The sequence below is a fragment of the Macaca nemestrina genome, chromosome 12 (genome assembly GCF_043159975.1).
Source record: "Macaca nemestrina isolate mMacNem1 chromosome 12, mMacNem.hap1, whole genome shotgun sequence".
In the NCBI taxonomy this organism is placed as follows: domain Eukaryota; kingdom Metazoa; phylum Chordata; class Mammalia; order Primates; family Cercopithecidae; genus Macaca; species Macaca nemestrina.
Window position 1 is genome coordinate 12,510,739 of NC_092136.1, and position 17,233 is coordinate 12,527,971.

Consider the following 17,233-nt stretch of genomic DNA (forward strand, 5'->3'; position numbering starts at 1 on the left):
CAGCCACACTGGCCACATTGCAAATGCTCAAATGCACACATGCGGCATGCGGCTTTTCCACTGGACAGCACAAATACAGAATACTCTGTCACTGTGGAGAGTTGTCCTGACCTCACCTGGTCAGTCTCATGTCTAGAGGGTGGGAAGAGGATTCTTGATGAGCCCAAGCAAACACAGGTGGGGCGTCTGGGAGACAGACCTTCTGGGTGTGTTTGCAGAGGGTAATGACGCAGAGAGGCACCTGGACACACCACGCCATGGCGGAGCCTCCCCCTTCCAGGCTGGGGGCGGATGGGATAGAACAAGCCTCTGGGGAGTGGGGGCGGTGGCCAGCTCACAGACCAACTATGCAAGCCAATGACTGGAGGGTGGGGGGTTTCTGGGGAACAGGAAGAATGGGGACACTTCCCCCAAATATCCCCTATAGGAGTAGTTAAGCCACAGTCGCCTGGGGCAGGGGCTGCAAGGAGAATGGGCCCCAGGCATGGGTTTCCAGGGAAAACCAGGTGTCCATGTGGACAGGAGTACCGCTCCTGCTGGCCCGTCGGGGATGGCAGCTGCTGGGGTCTTCAGAGAAGGTCCTGCCGCCCCTCAGGCCAGGGTGCCCAACCCAGCTCGCTTCCCAGCCCAATCTCATTTGGACTCCCCTGCCCCCAGGTTGCCTGCAGGAGGGAAGGCGGTGAACACAGCCCCGGTGCCAGGCCAGACACCCCACGATGAGTCCGACCGCCGGACCGAGCCACGCTCCTCTGTCTCAGACCTCGTCAACTCCCTCACCAGCGAGATGCTCATGGTGAGAATGAGGGAGCCTGTGCTGCTCCGAGGAACTGGGCTGGGAGGCCAGGGGCAGGAAGAAGAGGGACGTGTGTGGGAACCAGCAACGGCATGGGAGTGGCCAGGCAGGGGAACTGGGTCAGAAGCAGCCTGGAGAGCCAGGCCCAGCATGGTGGCCACTCGGCGCTTGGTGACTGAGTGTGCAAGGCCGGGGTTTGCTTCCCAGCTCTTTCATCAAAATACCTTCTCCATGTCTCAGTTTCTTCCTTTGACAAGTGAAAATAAGAAATTCCCATCCTGCTTTGATCCCTTTGTGGATTGAGAAGGCACCAAAGAAAACCCACTCATGCAGGATACTTGCAGGATCCTAGAGGGAAAGGCTGGTGGGCAGAGGACTCAGGACAGAAGGTGTCCCCTCCCGAGAGTGATGTCCCCTTAAGTGGAGGTCTGGGGTGGAAGGCCTAGCCTGCGACCTCCCCCATTCCCATGGCTAGAGGCCCCTGAGAACAGGAGAGCAGGAATCCACTGGTCCCGGCTCCTCTGAGGGACAGCTGTGATGGGGTGCTGCTGTCCACACCCGTGCCCCACCAGAGGCCTCCAACCCTGTGGGATCCTAGTTCTAGGTTGCTTGGCCCAGACAGAGGTTGTGGTTCCCACGGTGCCCCCACGGGGGCAGCAGTGAGTCACAGCCACTTGCCCCACCTGTACTTTTCCAAAGAGGTCCTGGAGGGAGAAAACTGGGGAGATTGACAGACAGAGATCAGTTAAAGGTCGGAAGTCCCAGGAAGGCTTGAAGAGGGGACGAAGTTGGGAATCCAGCCCCTGCTCTGTTCCTACTGGACTTGACCTGGGACGCTTCATCTCCTTGGACTGAACCCCTCACTTCTCTAGAGAGAAGGAAGTAGGCTTGGGAGCTCCCAACCCCTCCCCCACTGCCCTGGCACCAGAGCCCCCACCCTTCTGCCATGTAGAGTTCCAGCCAGCTCTAACCATCCATCCCCACTGCCCCTTCTAGCCTGGCATTTCTCAAATTGCTACGTGTGCAGGAATCACCCAGGAACCTTGTTAAAATGCAGATTCCTGGTCAGTGGGCCTTTGGTGGGGCCTAAGAGTCTGCTTTTTTCCTTATTTTTTATTTTTTATTTTTTTGAGACAGAATCTCATCTGTCCCCTAGGCTGGAGTTCAGTGGCACAATCTCAACTCACTGCAACCTCTGCCTCCTGAGCTCAAGCGATTCTCCTTCCTCAGCCTCCCGAGTAGCTGGGATTATAGTAGTGCACCACCACGCCGGCTAATTTTTCTATTTTTAGTAGAGATGGGGTTTCACCATGTTGGCCAGGCCGATCTCAAACTCTTAGCCTCAAATGATCCACCTGCCTTGGCCTCCCAAAGTGCTGTGATTGCAGGCATGAGCCACCGCGCCCGGCCTATCCTGTGGTTTTCTTGAATCCACATTAGAGCATCAGATTTTCCACATCCTAGGTCTGGTCGCCTTGGGCCTCTCCACCTCTCCCCTTCTCCCCGCCCGCCAGGCCCCTGTGTGTCTGGCCCTCCACTGCCCTCCTTCCATCTTCCCCCACCCAGGCAGACTGACCCTGGCTGTCTTCTCCTCTGGATGGGCCATTACCACAGCCCACCCTGCCTCCCTGCATAGCCCCTTAATTGGTTACAGCTTCCCGGTAGCCAGGTTCCCAGAAGGGACAGCCCCTTCACAGCCAGCTTGCCTGCCCCTTGCTGCCCCCAGGGAGGGGCCAACAGCTGCAGCCTGCAGAAGGAAGCGCAGGCCCCATCTCCCTCTCCTGTGCTGGGAAGATGCTCAGAGGTGGGAGGGCAGAGTCTGATGGCACAGCTCTGTGCCAGTGCTAGGCCGTTGACGTTAACAGCCATGATAAGATAAGCAGGGCAGAATCAGCCCACTGTGACCTCAGCCTGTCCCAGTCTCTGGACCCTGGGCTGTGGAATCTGGGGGTCGAGAGACAAGAGTTAAGCACCCAGAGCTGGCCAGAGAAGGGGCTGAGGGGCAGGGGTGTCCGAGAAGAGGCGAGGCCACACGTGCTTCTGGGCACCTGCTGCCCTGGTACAGGGGTGGCTTGCTGCTTTTCGAGGCTGACTTCTGCTAGGGCTCGGGAAGCACCTTCCCTGACTGTGATGGGGTGGCCAACCTGGTTGCCAAAGAGATGGCTCTGCCCCAGCTGAGTAATTAGGGCTCAGGGCTGTGGCTTAAGAAGGCTGGGAGTGGGCACAGAGCTGCCACCCCTTTCCGAGGTGAAACCCACCTAGCCAGCCCAGGCCTTCCCAAGACCACACCGTTTGGGAGCCAAGAGCCAAGGGACCAGAGGGACCTCAGGTGGGGTGGGGGCCACCTGGGCTCCGGTCATCAGCAACTCCACCCCAACTTTAGAAGCAAGGGGGTGGGCGAGTGGTCTTTGCTGGCACTGTCTACACATGCTATGCCCCAGGTGCTCGGTCCCTCTGCCAGTGGGTCAGGTCACGGGGCAGAACTCTAGAAGGGACCCCTTCTAGCTCTCCCAGGACCCCTCAAAGTAGGTGTCATGGTCCCTACTCTGCAGATGTAAAAACAGGGTCAAAGCGTGCGTGTGGGGCTGGCATAAGCAGAGAAAAGAGCGTCGGGGAAAAGCAGACTGTGGACAAGGAAACCACATTCTCCATGGGCCTGCAGTGGGGCTTGAGGGGTTATCTGGATCGGCCAAGGGGTGGGGGCTGGAGGGAACATCTTCTGCTGTAAGGCAGCGCGGTGCCCCCAACTAGGCAGGACCGGGGTAAAGCCCCAGACTCTAGATCTGAGTGCAAGAGCAAGGCGCAGGTGGAAGGGACTCAGGATTCCTGGCCACTCAACTGGGTTGCGTTCCCACTGGCCATTCAATCGCAGGCGACTTGAGGCAAGTGACCCAACCTCTCTGTGCTGGCAGCCACAGTTGGAACACCGGGAAAGTGTTCCAGCGGGAGTGCCTGCCTCGTTGGGATGTTGTAAGAGGTCAGTGAGGACAAGGCACAGGTTACAGGTGGCCAGCCAGTTCGTGGTAGTTACTGTTGTGAGTGTGAGGCTGGATGCATGGCTCATGCCTGTAATCCCAGCACTTTGGGAAGCCAAGGCGGGCAGATCACTCGTAGCCAGGAGTTAGAGACTAGCCTGACCAACATGGTGAAACCCTGCCTCTACTAAAAGGACAAAAATTAGCCAGGCGTAGTGGTGTGCGCCTGTGGTCCCAGCTACTCGGGAGGCTGAGGCACGAAAATCGCTTGACCTTGGGAGGTGGAGGTGGCAGTGAGCCGGGATTGCACCACTGCACTCCAGCCTTGGCAACAGAGCGAGACCTTGTCTCAAAAAAACAAAAACAAAAAACTCTCACGAGTGTGATTCCGACGGTTTTCACCTGGCACGGTGAGTCCGCAGGTCTTTGCCAGCTTGAGGGGAAACCTCAGTGTTGTGCTGGGGTGTGGGCCTGCTTCAGTGGAAAGAGCAGGATTTTGAGTCAGAGAGGATTCATACTGCTGTGCAGTCTTGGCCATGTGACTTAACCTCCCTGAACCAGTCTCCTCAGTGAGGGTGGTGCCACCTGCCTCGCCTGGCTATGATCAGGATTCAGTAAGGAGACGGCGATGGGAGAGTCGCTGGTCATGGCAAGAGCGCACCGGATACATTATTATTATCTGTATTATTTAGTCTTTCAGAGCCTAGGACTGCCTCTCGAGGATGAAGGAGAGGGCACAGAGCAGGCTTCTACGGGGGAAGCGGGGGAGAGAACGGATGCCTGCAGTTTTTCTTACTGTGGTACCCAGGGTCCTGCTCCTGTCTCTCATCCAGTCATCGTGGGAGACTTTCGAGCCAGGGGTACCTGAGCCATGCAGCCCCCTAACTGGGTCTGCTGTGATCAGTGGTCTGGGGCTGCACTCAGGCGGCTGGAGGGTGGGCAGGGTTCCAAAACCTCCTAGGTACTACCAGTGTGCTCACAGGTTCAGACACGTGGCTGGGAGACCCTCCTCCCGGCTGCTTCCTGTGGTTGGATGTCAGGATGGGATGAGATGCCCACCCTGCCTCTGTATGACTGTCCGTTCCTGGGTCAGCCCAAGCGCCCTCCCTCCCAGCACTCCTCAGCCCCTATGGACAGTACAGTCATCTGAGGCGCCTTTTACCCAGCACTGATGCCCAGGCCCACCCCAGCCCCATCCAGTCAAAGTGCTTGGGGACAGGGCCTGGGGGGTCTGCAATTTTCTTGTCCCTGGTGATTTTGCCTAACACAAACAGACATCGCTCCTGAAAACGTACCTCTCTCATTTTGTAAATCACGTCATTCTCCGCACCCTAGAGAGTCACTTTGCAAAGAATTGTTGCGGTACACTCTTTTTGATGTGAGCAGCCTCCCTCATCTGCTGTGTAGCCCAGGTTTGTGTCAGTGCATCCCACAGTTGGCCCTACCGTGCCACGAGAGGGCAGGGAGGTCTGGGGGGCTCGGGAACCCCAGCACGCACCAGGGCAGCTACAACCAGGAAGGTGAGGCAGCGGAACTGGAGCTTGGGGCCGGCGGCAGACCCAGGGCCGCGAGGAGAGCCTGGGAGGTGGGTGTCGTGCATACGGCTTTGAGGTTCAGGAGACAGAGCTGTCTAGGCTCTGCCATCCCCCCTTCCCCTCCCCTCCTGGGAGACCCCGGTCAAGGCACCTGCCCTCTGAGCCTGAGCAGTGTCCATGGGATGTGGCTGGGCCACCACCTTTGGCCTCTCACCCGTGCTGGCCAGCAGTGGGGACATGGGGGGAGCAGAATCCTCCCCAACCCTGCCGGCCTCTCCCCCACCCCCAGCTCTCCCCAGGCTCCGAGGAGGACGAGGCCCACGAGGGCTGCAGCCGAGAGAACCTGGGCCGGATCCAGTTCAGCGTCGGCTACAACTTCCAGGAGTCCACGCTCACCGTGAAGATCATGAAGGCCCAAGAGCTGCCGGCCAAGGACTTCAGCGGCACCAGTGACCCCTTCGTCAAGATCTACCTGCTGCCTGACAAGAAGCACAAGCTGGAGACCAAGGTGAAGCGGAAGAACCTGAACCCCCACTGGAACGAGACCTTCCTCTTTGAAGGTGAGGCTAGTGCCCCCCTTCCCCCGCCATGATCACCTCTTGCCGTCCACCATCCCCCTACCCAACCACACATGTGGTCACATGGACAGATGCATATGGGCACACACCTGCAGGCCCACAAATGCACAAACACATGCAATCAGATACACTTATGTGCACACCTGCATGCGTGCACAGGCACAGATCCATACACGTGCGCTCACAGACGCCCACACAGGCAATGACTTGGCCCGGTTAACCTGATGCATTTTGTGTCTAGTTGGGATCAGGTCACAGGAGCCAAGTGGAGCCAGCATCACAGCCAGAGGCCGAGGAGGGAAGCTGGGCCACCGCCTGGTGTTTCAGTCCAGACACAGAGCTCATCCTGAGGAGGGCAGGGAGGGAGGGAGGCACCCACAGGACTCAGAGCTGGAGCACCCTGGAGCCACCAGAGCATAGTGGTTCAGTGCACAGGCTGTGGCCTAGGCTGTCTGGGTTTGAATCTCAGCTCTTGCCACTTACTCGCTGCGTGACCTTGGGCAAGTTCGTGAGCCTCCCTATGATTTGGTTTCCTCATCTACAAAATAGAGATAATAATAGTGAGGGTTCAACAAATAAGTGAATTGTAAAAGCACTTAGAACAGTGCCTGACACCCAGCAAATGCTTGATACCAGGTTGTTAAACACACGCCATCTGTTGCCGTTCTCTGCCCCCCTCCCTCGCATGGGACAGGAACAACAGCTCTGAACCATGCCTGGAGGCCGCGGAGACAAATGTCCTTTCTCTCTCCTGCAAGCCCCCTCTGAAGGCCGGTCTTTATCTCTTATCTCTGAGGATTCAAGGTAACCAGGAAGCTGGGCATGCGATTAAGCAGTGATTTCTATCCCAGGGCCTTTGGGTGCTAGGACCCCGCTTAGAGAAGCTGTAACCCTTTGCCAATGGCTCCCCATTCATCCAGGGGGAGTAGATCCCTACTCCAGCTGCCCCAAGCCCTAGCCTTCCAGAATCTTCACCGTGTATCCCAGGGACCTTTCCCCACCTGCCGTCCCACCCACTTAGCACCCCACCTCTTCTGCAAGGTGACAGCCAGGTCACCCACTAAATGGCACTGAGGGTGAGCAGTGAGTGTCCGTGTGCTTCTGGATGCCCTCCTTTGCAGGCACCACGAGGGCCAGGTTAGAGATGGCTCAGCCAGCGAGAGGTTCAGCTGTCTGGAGGTGTAGGTAGCCAGCTGGCAGGGCGAAGGTTCTGAGCAGGACTCCAGTCCTCCCATCTCTTCCATGAGCACGTGCCCAGCAACAACCACGAGCTGGGCACTCTTCTAGGTTCCGGGGGTGTAGAAAAGCGTGAGGCACCGTTATGGCCCTCAAGGCATTTCTGGCCTAATGGAGACACACATGTGTAGCTAAGCCAGCCACACGCAGCATGACAGGAGCTGCAGGAAGCCAGTATGAGCTCCCTTTGATGGTGCTGAAGAAAATTTCCCAGAAGAGGGACCATTCCAAATGGGTTCTGATGGATGAGTAGGAGTTTGCCAGCTAGGAGCCTGCCTCCTCTGGTGTTGATGAGAGCTGACTGGGGTGCAGCGACTTCTTGGAGCTTCCAATATTCCCAGAACACTTGTCCTCGTGCATTTTACCTGAATTGATGCCAGGGGTCCCCTGGGCAAGGTCCGTGGGGGACTCTGAAATAAGCAGGACACAGCTTCCCACCATATGAGGAAAAGGACCCTGAACAAATTCAGAGCGTCTCCTTTTCCCACTCACCTGCTCCTGTCGGAGCTCCTCGGTGCTTCCAGAGTCTCTGGGGGAAGGTGCTGGAATCCTCCGGGGCTCCTCCTTCCCTTCATCTTCTGCACCAGCCAGGCTTAGGTTCCAGGCATCCTCCGTCCTGCTCACACCCGGGTTCAGAATCTCCTCACCTCAGACCTCCGGGCTGGCCTGTGCCCCCTGCACCTCCTGGGCCAGCCCCACCTCTGACTAAGCCTCCCAAGAGCTCATGACTCCTGGCTTCAGACCTTCACCTGGCCCCCTCTTCCCTTCTCCATCCCATGCAAGCCCCGTCTGCTCCTCTCCCTCTGACCTTAGCTGCCACTTCACCTCAGCACAGTCCTGCTGCTCCATCAGGCCATTTCATTGGCATTGATTCATCTGTTCAATTATGCATTCACTTAACAAATATGTATCGAGTGCCTACTATGTGCCAGAAACGGTGTTAGACACCGAGATCCAGTGGTTGGTAACAGAGAGGCCTTTCTGGGAATCCTTGCCTTCCGGGAAAGCCAGACAAAAATCAGGGAAAGAGACAGAGAAATCTATTACCGTGTGTGATATGTTTCGCGGAAGAAAAGGTGCTAGAGCGTATAACGGGATCCAACACTGTCTGGGGTGCCAGGAAGGAATACTGAGACTTGAAGGATGAGAGTAGCCAGAAGGGGGGCGCATGGTGGGGCCAGTGTGCGCCCAGCCCCGAGGCGGGAGGAGTAGGGGTGTTGAAGGGCCAGGAAGGAGGCCGATGTGGCTGGAGCCCAGTCATTGAGTGAAGAGCGGTCACAAGCCAAGCAGGGAGAGGACAGCCGGGCCAAATTGTGGAAGGACTTGAAGCCAAGGTAGGGTGCCCGGCTTTTATTCTAAGTGCACTGGGAACCATTGAAAGGCTTTAAGCAGGAGCACATCATGATGGAATTTCTATTTTTAAAAGATCTCTCTGGCTGCCGCGTAGAGAATGGACGGTAGGAGAAAGCGTGGATGTGGGGAGGGCGGTTTGGAGATGCTTGCAGCTGCCTAGGCAAGAGGTGCCAGCGGCTTGGACGAGGGAGGTGACAGTAGAGAAGGGGACACTGTGGGAAGAAGGACAGAAGCACAGGCGAGAGGAGGGATGCCGAGTCACAGGACACTTGTCACCTCCTGCTTCTATGCCTTTGCCTTTTCCCTCCCACTGATGCTTCCCCACGTCCCTCTGCCCTGAGTCCTCCTGGGGCTTGCGTACTGGCAGCTGTGGCCACCTAGGCAGAGCCACTTGCCCAGACCTGCCTCGGGACGATTGGCAGCGGCTGCTCAGCCACTGAGATGGACACAAGGTGCACAGGTGAATGGATGATCGCAGTTCTACTCTTTACTAGCTGGGACTCTGGGCAAGTACTTTAAGCCGTCTGAGCCTCATCTGTAAGATGGATGAGATGCCATTCACCTTGGAGAATTGTTGAGGGAACCCCATGAGACGGTGACAGTTCTTGCTAGCACTTCAGTAAGGTCTAATTGCAATCCAGTGTGCCTGCTGGCCCGGTGGGGTGGCAGCGGGAGGGCACAGGGCCTGCCTCCTCTTCCCAGGGCCTTCCTTGCCTCCCGGGCCCCATGTGGCCCCTCTGTGCCCCTCTTCACTCGCACCCATCTATACCACCAGGTTTTCCCTATGAGAAGGTGGTGCAGAGGATCCTCTACCTCCAAGTGCTGGACTACGACCGCTTCAGCCGCAACGACCCCATCGGGGAGGTGTCCATCCCCCTTAACAAGGTGGACCTGACCCAGATGCAGACCTTCTGGAAGGATCTGAAGCCATGCAGCGATGGGAGTGTAAGGCCCCATGGGTGGGCCTTAACTGGACAGGCAGCAGGGCAGGGCTGGGAGATCTGGTCCCAGACCCTCGTCAACCTTAGAAAGGCCAGGAGGGCTGTGGGAGAGGGTGCAGATGGGCAGGCCCGATGGAGCTCAGTCCTCACTAGTAGTCAGAGCACTGGTGCTTGGCACTTGGGGGGGACTCACCAGATCTGTAAGAAGGAACCTAGGGCTGTGTTCAGGGAACAGAGAGGAGATGGTGGACCTGGGAAGGGCAGTACACACACCTGCCAGAGGAGGGGAGACAGAGTGAGACAGAGGTGACAGACAGGGGCATGGGTAAGCGCCAAGGTCAGGGTAGAGGGGGCCTGGGGGCAGCTGGACCAATCAGAGAGCTCTGCTAGCCTAGTTCCCCACACCCCTCCTGTTGTGCCTCCCAGGGGAGCCGAGGGGAGCTGCTCTTGTCTCTCTGCTACAACCCCTCTGCCAACTCCATCATCGTGAACATCATCAAAGCCCGGAACCTCAAAGCCATGGACATCGGGGGCACATCAGGTGCGGGGCTCCTCCAGCAGAGGACGGGCGGGCCGGGGATGTGCTGGTGACACAAGGGTTACACTGGATGTGGAGAGCAGGGTCTGCAGCGGTCCTCACCCCAACCCGCCACACCCCCACCTCCAGTCCTCACTCCTTACCCTAGAGGCCTTGGGGGCCCCCTTTGGAGCACCCTCATCTTGGACTCTGTTCAAGAGTCAAGATGTCAGCATCATCCTGGACTCTGTTCTTCCCAGAATCAGGAAGAAAGGGAACATTGTGGGAAGACCTGGGTTCTATCCCCAGCTCTGATGCTACTTGTCTGAGATTTTGGACAAGACCTGGCCTCTCTGGGGCTCAGTTTCCTCATTGGTAGTAACAGGAGGGCCCAGGTGATCGCTAAGGTCCATCTGCTGATTCTCCCAGGTCCCTCTTGTTCTTGCCTGGGTCTCTCCTTGCCTCTGGGGAAAGCACACGGCCCTCCTGCCTCAGCTTCCATTCCTGGAAGGGGAAAGGGATCCTAGGAAGTCCCTCCCCCATGGTCCCTCTAACCCTTCCCCACTCCCTCCCCCAGACCCCTACGTGAAGGTGTGGCTGATGTACAAGGACAAGCGGGTGGAGAAGAAGAAGACGGTGACGATGAAGAGGAACCTGAACCCCATCTTCAATGAGTCCTTCGCCTTCGATATTCCCACGGAGAAGCTGAGGGAGACGACCATCATTATCACCGTCATGGACAAGGACAGGCTCAGCCGCAATGACGTCATCGGCAAGGTAGGGGCGAGGCAGGTGGTGTGGTGCACGCAGCTGGTACCAGCGAGGCTCCGTTCCTTAAAAGAAGCAGTGGGGGTAGTGGGCACAGGCTGGACACCAGGAGAGACTGGGATCAGTCTCCTCCCCTCTCAGGCCTCTGTTTCTTCATCTGAAAATAAGGGTGTGAGATGACCCCCTCGCAAGGATTCCTCTGTAAGCGTCCTCCTATGGGTAGGTCAGCTTAGGACAGACCACCAGCGGGCAGGGAAAGAAGTAGTGCAAGAGAGGAATGGCCTGGATCCTGGATCTCAAAAGAAAGGTTTTCTGGACAGGATGATGACATTGGGGCAGTATTGCCTGGGGTCCTGTCTACACAGGGTGAGCTGCGTGGGGCAGCGTTGGGAGCTGCGATCAGACTCCGAAGACCTCGTTTCAGTTCCCATCCCATCTTCAGATAAACCGTATAACTTTGGGCCAGTGGCTTGGCCCCTCCAAGCTTTAGTGTTCTCATCTGTAAAATGGAGCAACTAGTACTGTCCCTGTAGAACTTTACAGGGTGGTGTAAGAATTGCTTGAGGCATGTGGATGTTCTTCTCGTAGAAAGTTGGCCGGGCACAGTGGCTCACGCCTGTAATCCCAGCACTTTGGGAGGCCGAGGTGGGTGGATCACCTGAGGTCGGGAGTTCGAGCCCAGCCTGACCAACATGGTGAAACCCCATCTCTACTAGAAATACAAAAATTAGCTGGGCATGGTGGCGGGTGCCTGTAATCCCAGCTACTCAGGAGGCTGTGATAGGAGAATCCCTTGAACTGCAGAGGTTACAGTGAGCCAAGATTGCAAGACTGTACTCTAGCCTGGGCAACAGAGCAAAACTCTGCCTGGAAAAAAAAAACAAAAGTGATCTCTTCATATCACATAACCAAAAAATTCATACCTGACCTTGAGTTTTCCCAGGATGGGATTCTGTGACATAAGCCCTTCCATGTTTCTACCTTCAAATGTCTCTTTCTGTGTTTATTTATGGTTTAGTGTTGAGAGAATGGGCTTGAGAGTCAGATAGCCTTGGTCCAAATCCTAGCCTTACTTTTTAAGGCTGTAACCTCTCTGAGCCTCATTTTCTCCTCTCAAAACGAGAGTAGGACGGTCCTACCCTCACAATGCGCTGGGAGGATTAAGTAAGATCGCACAGGTGAGCTAAACAGCTCACTAAACAGCACAGGACTTGGAACGCATGTTAGCTAGTATGATAATAAAGGGGCATGTATATCCATTCAGATATCCATTCAGGCAGGGCGGTTTGACCAGGACCATGTGAGGAACCAGTGCTCAGGGCAGTCATGGGAGAAGGGGAGATGCCAGGAGTGAGTGAGGGGCACACACCTGGGCATTACCCTGTGTAGGGGAAAGGGAAAGGGGGACTGGATACCCACAGGGAAGGGAGCTGAGTTGGAGGCAACCCTCAGACAGATGGGAATGGAGAACTCACCTGCTGGGGTGAAGGAGGCAATCTGGCCTGAAAGAGGAGAGCTAGCCCTGCCTGCCATCGGGTATGGCACGGGGAGTATGACTGGCCAATCTGTGGTCACAGGTGGGACAACTCCCCAGGACATTGCCACTCATACTCCAGAGAGAGTATGCGCCCCTGCCTGGCCAGGGTTCAGGTCCCGCCGATGCCCCTTTGACCAGCTCAGCCCAAAGGCCAAGTGACCATATCTACTTTGATGTTCTTTTGAAGCTTAGCCTTTTGGAGTTGGGTGTCCCTTAGATACCGATTAGGGCTCCTTTTGAAACAGTCCTACCTTCTGTTGGCTGAACCAAAGCAAACATGGATTTGTTCTCACTTTGGCCTGGGTAACTTATGGAGCCCAAGGATCTCTGAATCCTTCTGACTCCCGGCTCCTGCTCAGCCCCTGGAAGCCAAGAGTCTGCCCCTTGTCTGCCTGGCATCATCCAAGGCTGTAGGTATCATGCTGGGCTGAGGTTGCAATGGGGGCAATGCTCATACTCTTATTCGCCCCCAAGTCCCAAAGCTGAGGTCAGCGGGGCCCATCCGGGGGGTTCCGGGGGGATTCATGCATGTAGCCCCGTGAGGCTGTGAAGCAGGATTAGGCCGCTAGCGTAGAGCTCCAAAGACCTGGATTTCAGTCCCTCTGCGCCACTTATAAACACTGTGACTGTGGGTAAGTCTCTTACCTCTTCGTACCTTAGTTTCCCCATCTGAAAAATGGAGATGATCGTATAACCCTACCTCGCAGTTGTAGGATTGGATGATCTGTGTGTATAAGTCCCTAGCTCAGTACTCACATGCAGCGAGTGCCCAGGAGCTGGGAACAATTATAATTAACGGGGGCTGGACAGCACCCAACAGATAGGGCAGGGAAGGCCGTGGAGATGATCTGCCTCCACCCCCACCTTCCAGACCCCACCGCAAAGTAGGTTGGCAGTCTAATTCCAAGAGGCCAGGCGTGCCCAGACTTGGAGGTGTGGGGGTAGACAACCAGGAAAATAGATCAGGCTGGCCGGGGAGGGAGGAGGGCGCCTCTGTGGAGTAGGTTGTCACAGCATGTGGAGGTTGGGGGGCCACAGGCTAGGGCATCATGGTGGAGTTGGGGTGTCACCCCTGTGGGGGAAAGGGCCAGTGCCCTGGAGCCTGTGCCAATGCCATCCTCTCCCCTTTCTCCCCAGATCTACCTGTCCTGGAAGAGCGGGCCAGGGGAGGTGAAGCACTGGAAGGACATGATTGCCCGTCCCCGGCAGCCTGTGGCCCAGTGGCACCAGCTGAAGGCCTGAGTGGGGCCAAGGGAGGCCCAGGGGGCCGAGGGCCCGGGTCCCCATCATGCCCTCACCACTTTATGCACAACGCCCGGCCTGAGCCCCCTGCCATAGGGAGGGGAGGACCCTGAGGGCTCAGCCAGGGAGGGGTCCCAGGACTCAACTGGGCCCCGTGTCTAGGAAGTACCAGCCCCGTCCCCCACGGTCCAGCTTGGGGGAAGGGGCTCTGGGAGGCATTTTCCTGCTTTGCCCCTTTTCTTCCTGACTTACTAATACTAAAGAAGTTGGGGGACCTCGAGAGCCAGACGGCCAGACAGGCAGACCCCTCCAGAGGCCCGCCAGGTGGGCATGGTCCCCCGTTTTCTTTAAGGCAGCACCTGGAGTGGAGAGAGGCCACTCCCTGTCCAGCCCCCGAGGTGGACCCAGGGGAGGGGAGGCTGAGGCGTTTGGCCCCAGTCTGGCCAGGAGAGGCCCGTCCCCAGGGCAGTTTCAGGTGCCGGCTGGGCCCTGAATGCCGAAGACAGTATCTAGCCCGCTCCTGGGTCCTGGAGCCGCGGCCCTTTGTACTTGTGTTGTGTCCATTGTGTGTGTGCGTGGGGACAGAGGCCTGGAAGTGCGGAGGACTATGCGGAGGAGGCAGGTTTCGTGAAGGCCAGGCAGGGGTGGAGGCCAGGAGTGTGAGAGGAGAGGCCCATAGGGCTGAGTGGGGTAGGGTGAGGCAGAGGTCAGGAACAGAAGAGCGGCAGATGCTGGAGCTGGGCTGAGAGCTGGGCTGCCTCCTGCCATCCCCCCATCTCCTCCCCTTCTCCCCTTGGTGCCCCCTTCTGCTCAGAATCTGAAATAGCTCCTTTTTCAGCAATTTCATCTCTTGAACACTGACTCACACCTTTTAGGCACCTACTGTGTGCATAGCATTCCACCAGGACTCATCTCCCTTCCTTCTCAAGGGGTCCTGAGCCCTGACTAGCTTTGCCCTAACTCCTTCATCAAAAGACCCCCCGCCAGCTTCCCACACCTCATACGCAGCCACATCTGCCCTATTCTCCATGCTTTCCAGCTTCCCTGCCCTTCCTCATCTCTCCCTGCCTGTGCAGACCCCCACCCTTCTTTCCTCACCCCTCCATCCCCCGAAGCTTGTAGGCCTTCCATTCATTCCCTCTCATCGTGCGTAGTCTCTGATCTTCCATCACCTGATCTTCTCCAGGACTGTCTTCCCACCCTCCCCACTCCCTGGTCCCCAGGAGCAGCTCCTTCTGCCTGGCTCACTCACAGTGCAGGGAAAGGAGGCAGGGAGAAGACGAAGGTTCTGAGAGTTCTGAGGTTGCCACACACAAAGAAGCCGTGGTTTCTCTGCCTCAGCCACTGATGAGACTAGAACTGGCTTCCCCCTGGAGATGGCAGATTTCAGGCTGATCCCTGCTTAAGCCCTCTCATCCCCACGCTGGTCCTGGTATTGATAAAAGACCCAGCTGGTGACAAAGCCTCCAAACCTGGGGGTCCATGAGCCTGGGCCTGACATTCCAAGAACCACCACCAGGTGGCGCCAAGCCCCCACAGTCTGTGGCTTGGTCAGCCCACAGTTCCACCCTGGATGGGCCTGTGACACCCCAAAGAGAAGAAGGGGACTCTGGATAGGGTCCCCACATCCAGGGCGTGGGGAGAGCATAGGCATTTGGGAACCATTTTCCTTTGGTCGGCTTCCCCTTGAACTGAGCATTCTGCTTGCTGCAGTAGATGGGTCGCCTTTTGCCCATAGCGAAATTTTCTTAAATTGAATCTCACACCCCCACCATTTCCTCTCCCTGGGATCTGGAAGAACATCATACATAGTAGGTGAATCGTTTTGTAGAGTGAAGAATGCTAATGTAAAGCAAATAGTCACCCACGTTCCTTGTAAATCCAAATGTTCCTATATTGTAGCTTCGCTTAAAATGGGGTCGGCCCCAACTGCACCCTCCTCTTTGGCGGGCTGGGGAGCGGCCCCCAGCAGGGACGGGAGGGCAGCGACCCCGAGGCCACGTGGATGTGGGAGAGGGCGTGGTGGGACGTTTTGAGTGGAGGAGGGGATCTGCCCTTCTCCACCCCTCCCTTGGATCCGCCTCGGTTTCCTGTCCCCCCACCACCACCCGCCTGCCCCGCGGAAGACTGCCCAGTGAGCGAGCCCCCGCCTCCCAGGCCCCTTCGCCTGCTAGGGAGCCCCCTGGGAATCCAACCAACTTGTATCGAGTGGGCGGGGCAATGGCTTCACCTTTTCCCGAGCCCCGCCCATGGAGCTCTTAGCCAATCCTATGCAGAGAGCATCTCCTGGCAGGGGTCTTTTCCCAACCAGACCCCATCCAGGCACATTGGCGACCAGGCTTGGGCTTCCCCAGCCCCCCCACGTGCAGGTGGAGCTCTGGGATGCTATGTCGGGGCGGCAAGCGGTGGGCCAAGGGCTGAGTAGGCTAGCACGGGAGGCAAGGGTGGTATGGGATGGGGCAGGGGTGGTCTAGGGTGATAGGAGAGCAGGGAATGGGGGAACTTGAGGGTGGGGGGAGGGCACTTGGAGCCCTGTCACCATCCCAGGACTTTGGGCAAGTCACCCGCACTCCCTGGGCCTCAGTTTCCCCATCTGTAATATGATGGTAATAATACTTCACCTACCTCACAGGGGAGGTTGTGAGGCCACCATCACCTGACCTGAGGGTCAAGAGAGAAGGTGCTACCCGTGAGCAAAGTGTAATTAGCGAATCCTGACAGCAAGGCCCACCTGCCCCTCCCCCACAGAGCCTCCAGAGCTAGCCGAGGCCAACCCAGGCCCATCTGTCTCTTCACTGTGTCGCAGGCCCCTTCATGGGCCTCATCTGCCATCTTTGTGGGTGCCCTAGACTTAGTCCTTATCTTGTCCTGGTTTCCTTTCTTGTGGCCATCTCCCCACGAAACTGCTGTATAAATTCCACCTGCCCCAGGACCCCCACACCTGCCCTCCGGCACCAGATGCCAGGGAAGGGACAGAGGAAAACAGCCACAAACAAGCCAGGGGCCTCCCCTGAGTCCCCCAGGGGTGGGGATCGGTGGCCACTGTTTGTATGTCCTTGAGTGCAAATGTTTTATAAAAAATAAAACAAAAACCCACCATCACCAAAAAAAAAAAAAAAAAAAAAAAAAATTTTGCAGCGAAGAGAAATGAAGAAAAACTGAAGAAAAAAAAAAAAAAAACAGGAAAAAAGAACCATACAAAATTTTTCCACCACACATACCCTCTAAGCCAGCAAGATTTCCTCTTTGCAAAATCATATTTTTGTGGGAATGGGTCCTGCTTTTTGTGGCAAGGCCTGTTCTGATTAATAAAGGATCGTGAAAAAGTAGGGCCTTGGCTGTTTCCTCCTTGGGTCCCAGCCCTCCCTCACCTCCCCAGGGGCAGAGGCAGTGGGGTGAAGGGGATGGGGGCCCCGGGGCTGAGCCTCCCCCTCAGTGTGTCACCTTTGGGATTTGACTTCACTGGTGACCAGGCCCTTCCTGAGCGTCCAGCCCATCCTCAGATCTCTATAGAATATGATCCCACCGGCTTCCCAGAAAGCAGAGAGGCAGCTACATCTCCCAGATCAGGCCTGACGCAAAGCTTTTTGGGAGTAGAGTCCTCTAGGCCTCAGAGGTGCCCTCCAGGGTCACCCAGCCTGACGTCCCCTCCCTCAGTTCCCAGAGGACCCTCACCACCCTTCAAGGCAGCTCAGACAAACCAAAGGGGGACGCTCCAGTTTTCCCACCACCACCCACGGGGCCACTGTAGTTTCAGG

General features: G+C 56.9%; 1 protein-coding gene across 10 annotated transcripts in view; it reads left to right on the top strand.

Moving 5' to 3' along the window:
- The window catches only part of LOC105469415 (synaptotagmin 7), a 64,114-nt gene extending 47,310 nt beyond the window's left edge, over positions 1-16,804 (top strand). For 5 of the 10 annotated variants that reach the window (XM_011720382.3, XM_071074499.1, XM_011720392.3 and 2 more), the window contains 6 exons: positions 658-793; positions 5,593-5,863; positions 9,246-9,415; positions 9,838-9,952; positions 10,506-10,705; positions 13,371-16,804. In XM_011720382.3, coding sequence (XP_011718684.1) covers positions 658-793; positions 5,593-5,863; positions 9,246-9,415; positions 9,838-9,952; positions 10,506-10,705; positions 13,371-13,475 — 997 coding nt within the window. In that variant the 3' untranslated portion in view covers positions 13,476-16,804. The remainder of the gene's footprint in view (positions 1-657; positions 794-5,592; positions 5,864-9,245; positions 9,416-9,837; positions 9,953-10,505; positions 10,706-13,370) is intronic. The other 5 variants (XM_071074497.1, XM_011720385.3, XM_024788969.2 and 2 more) reach the window with 1 other exon arrangement.
- Positions 16,805-17,233: the final 429 nt, after the last annotated feature.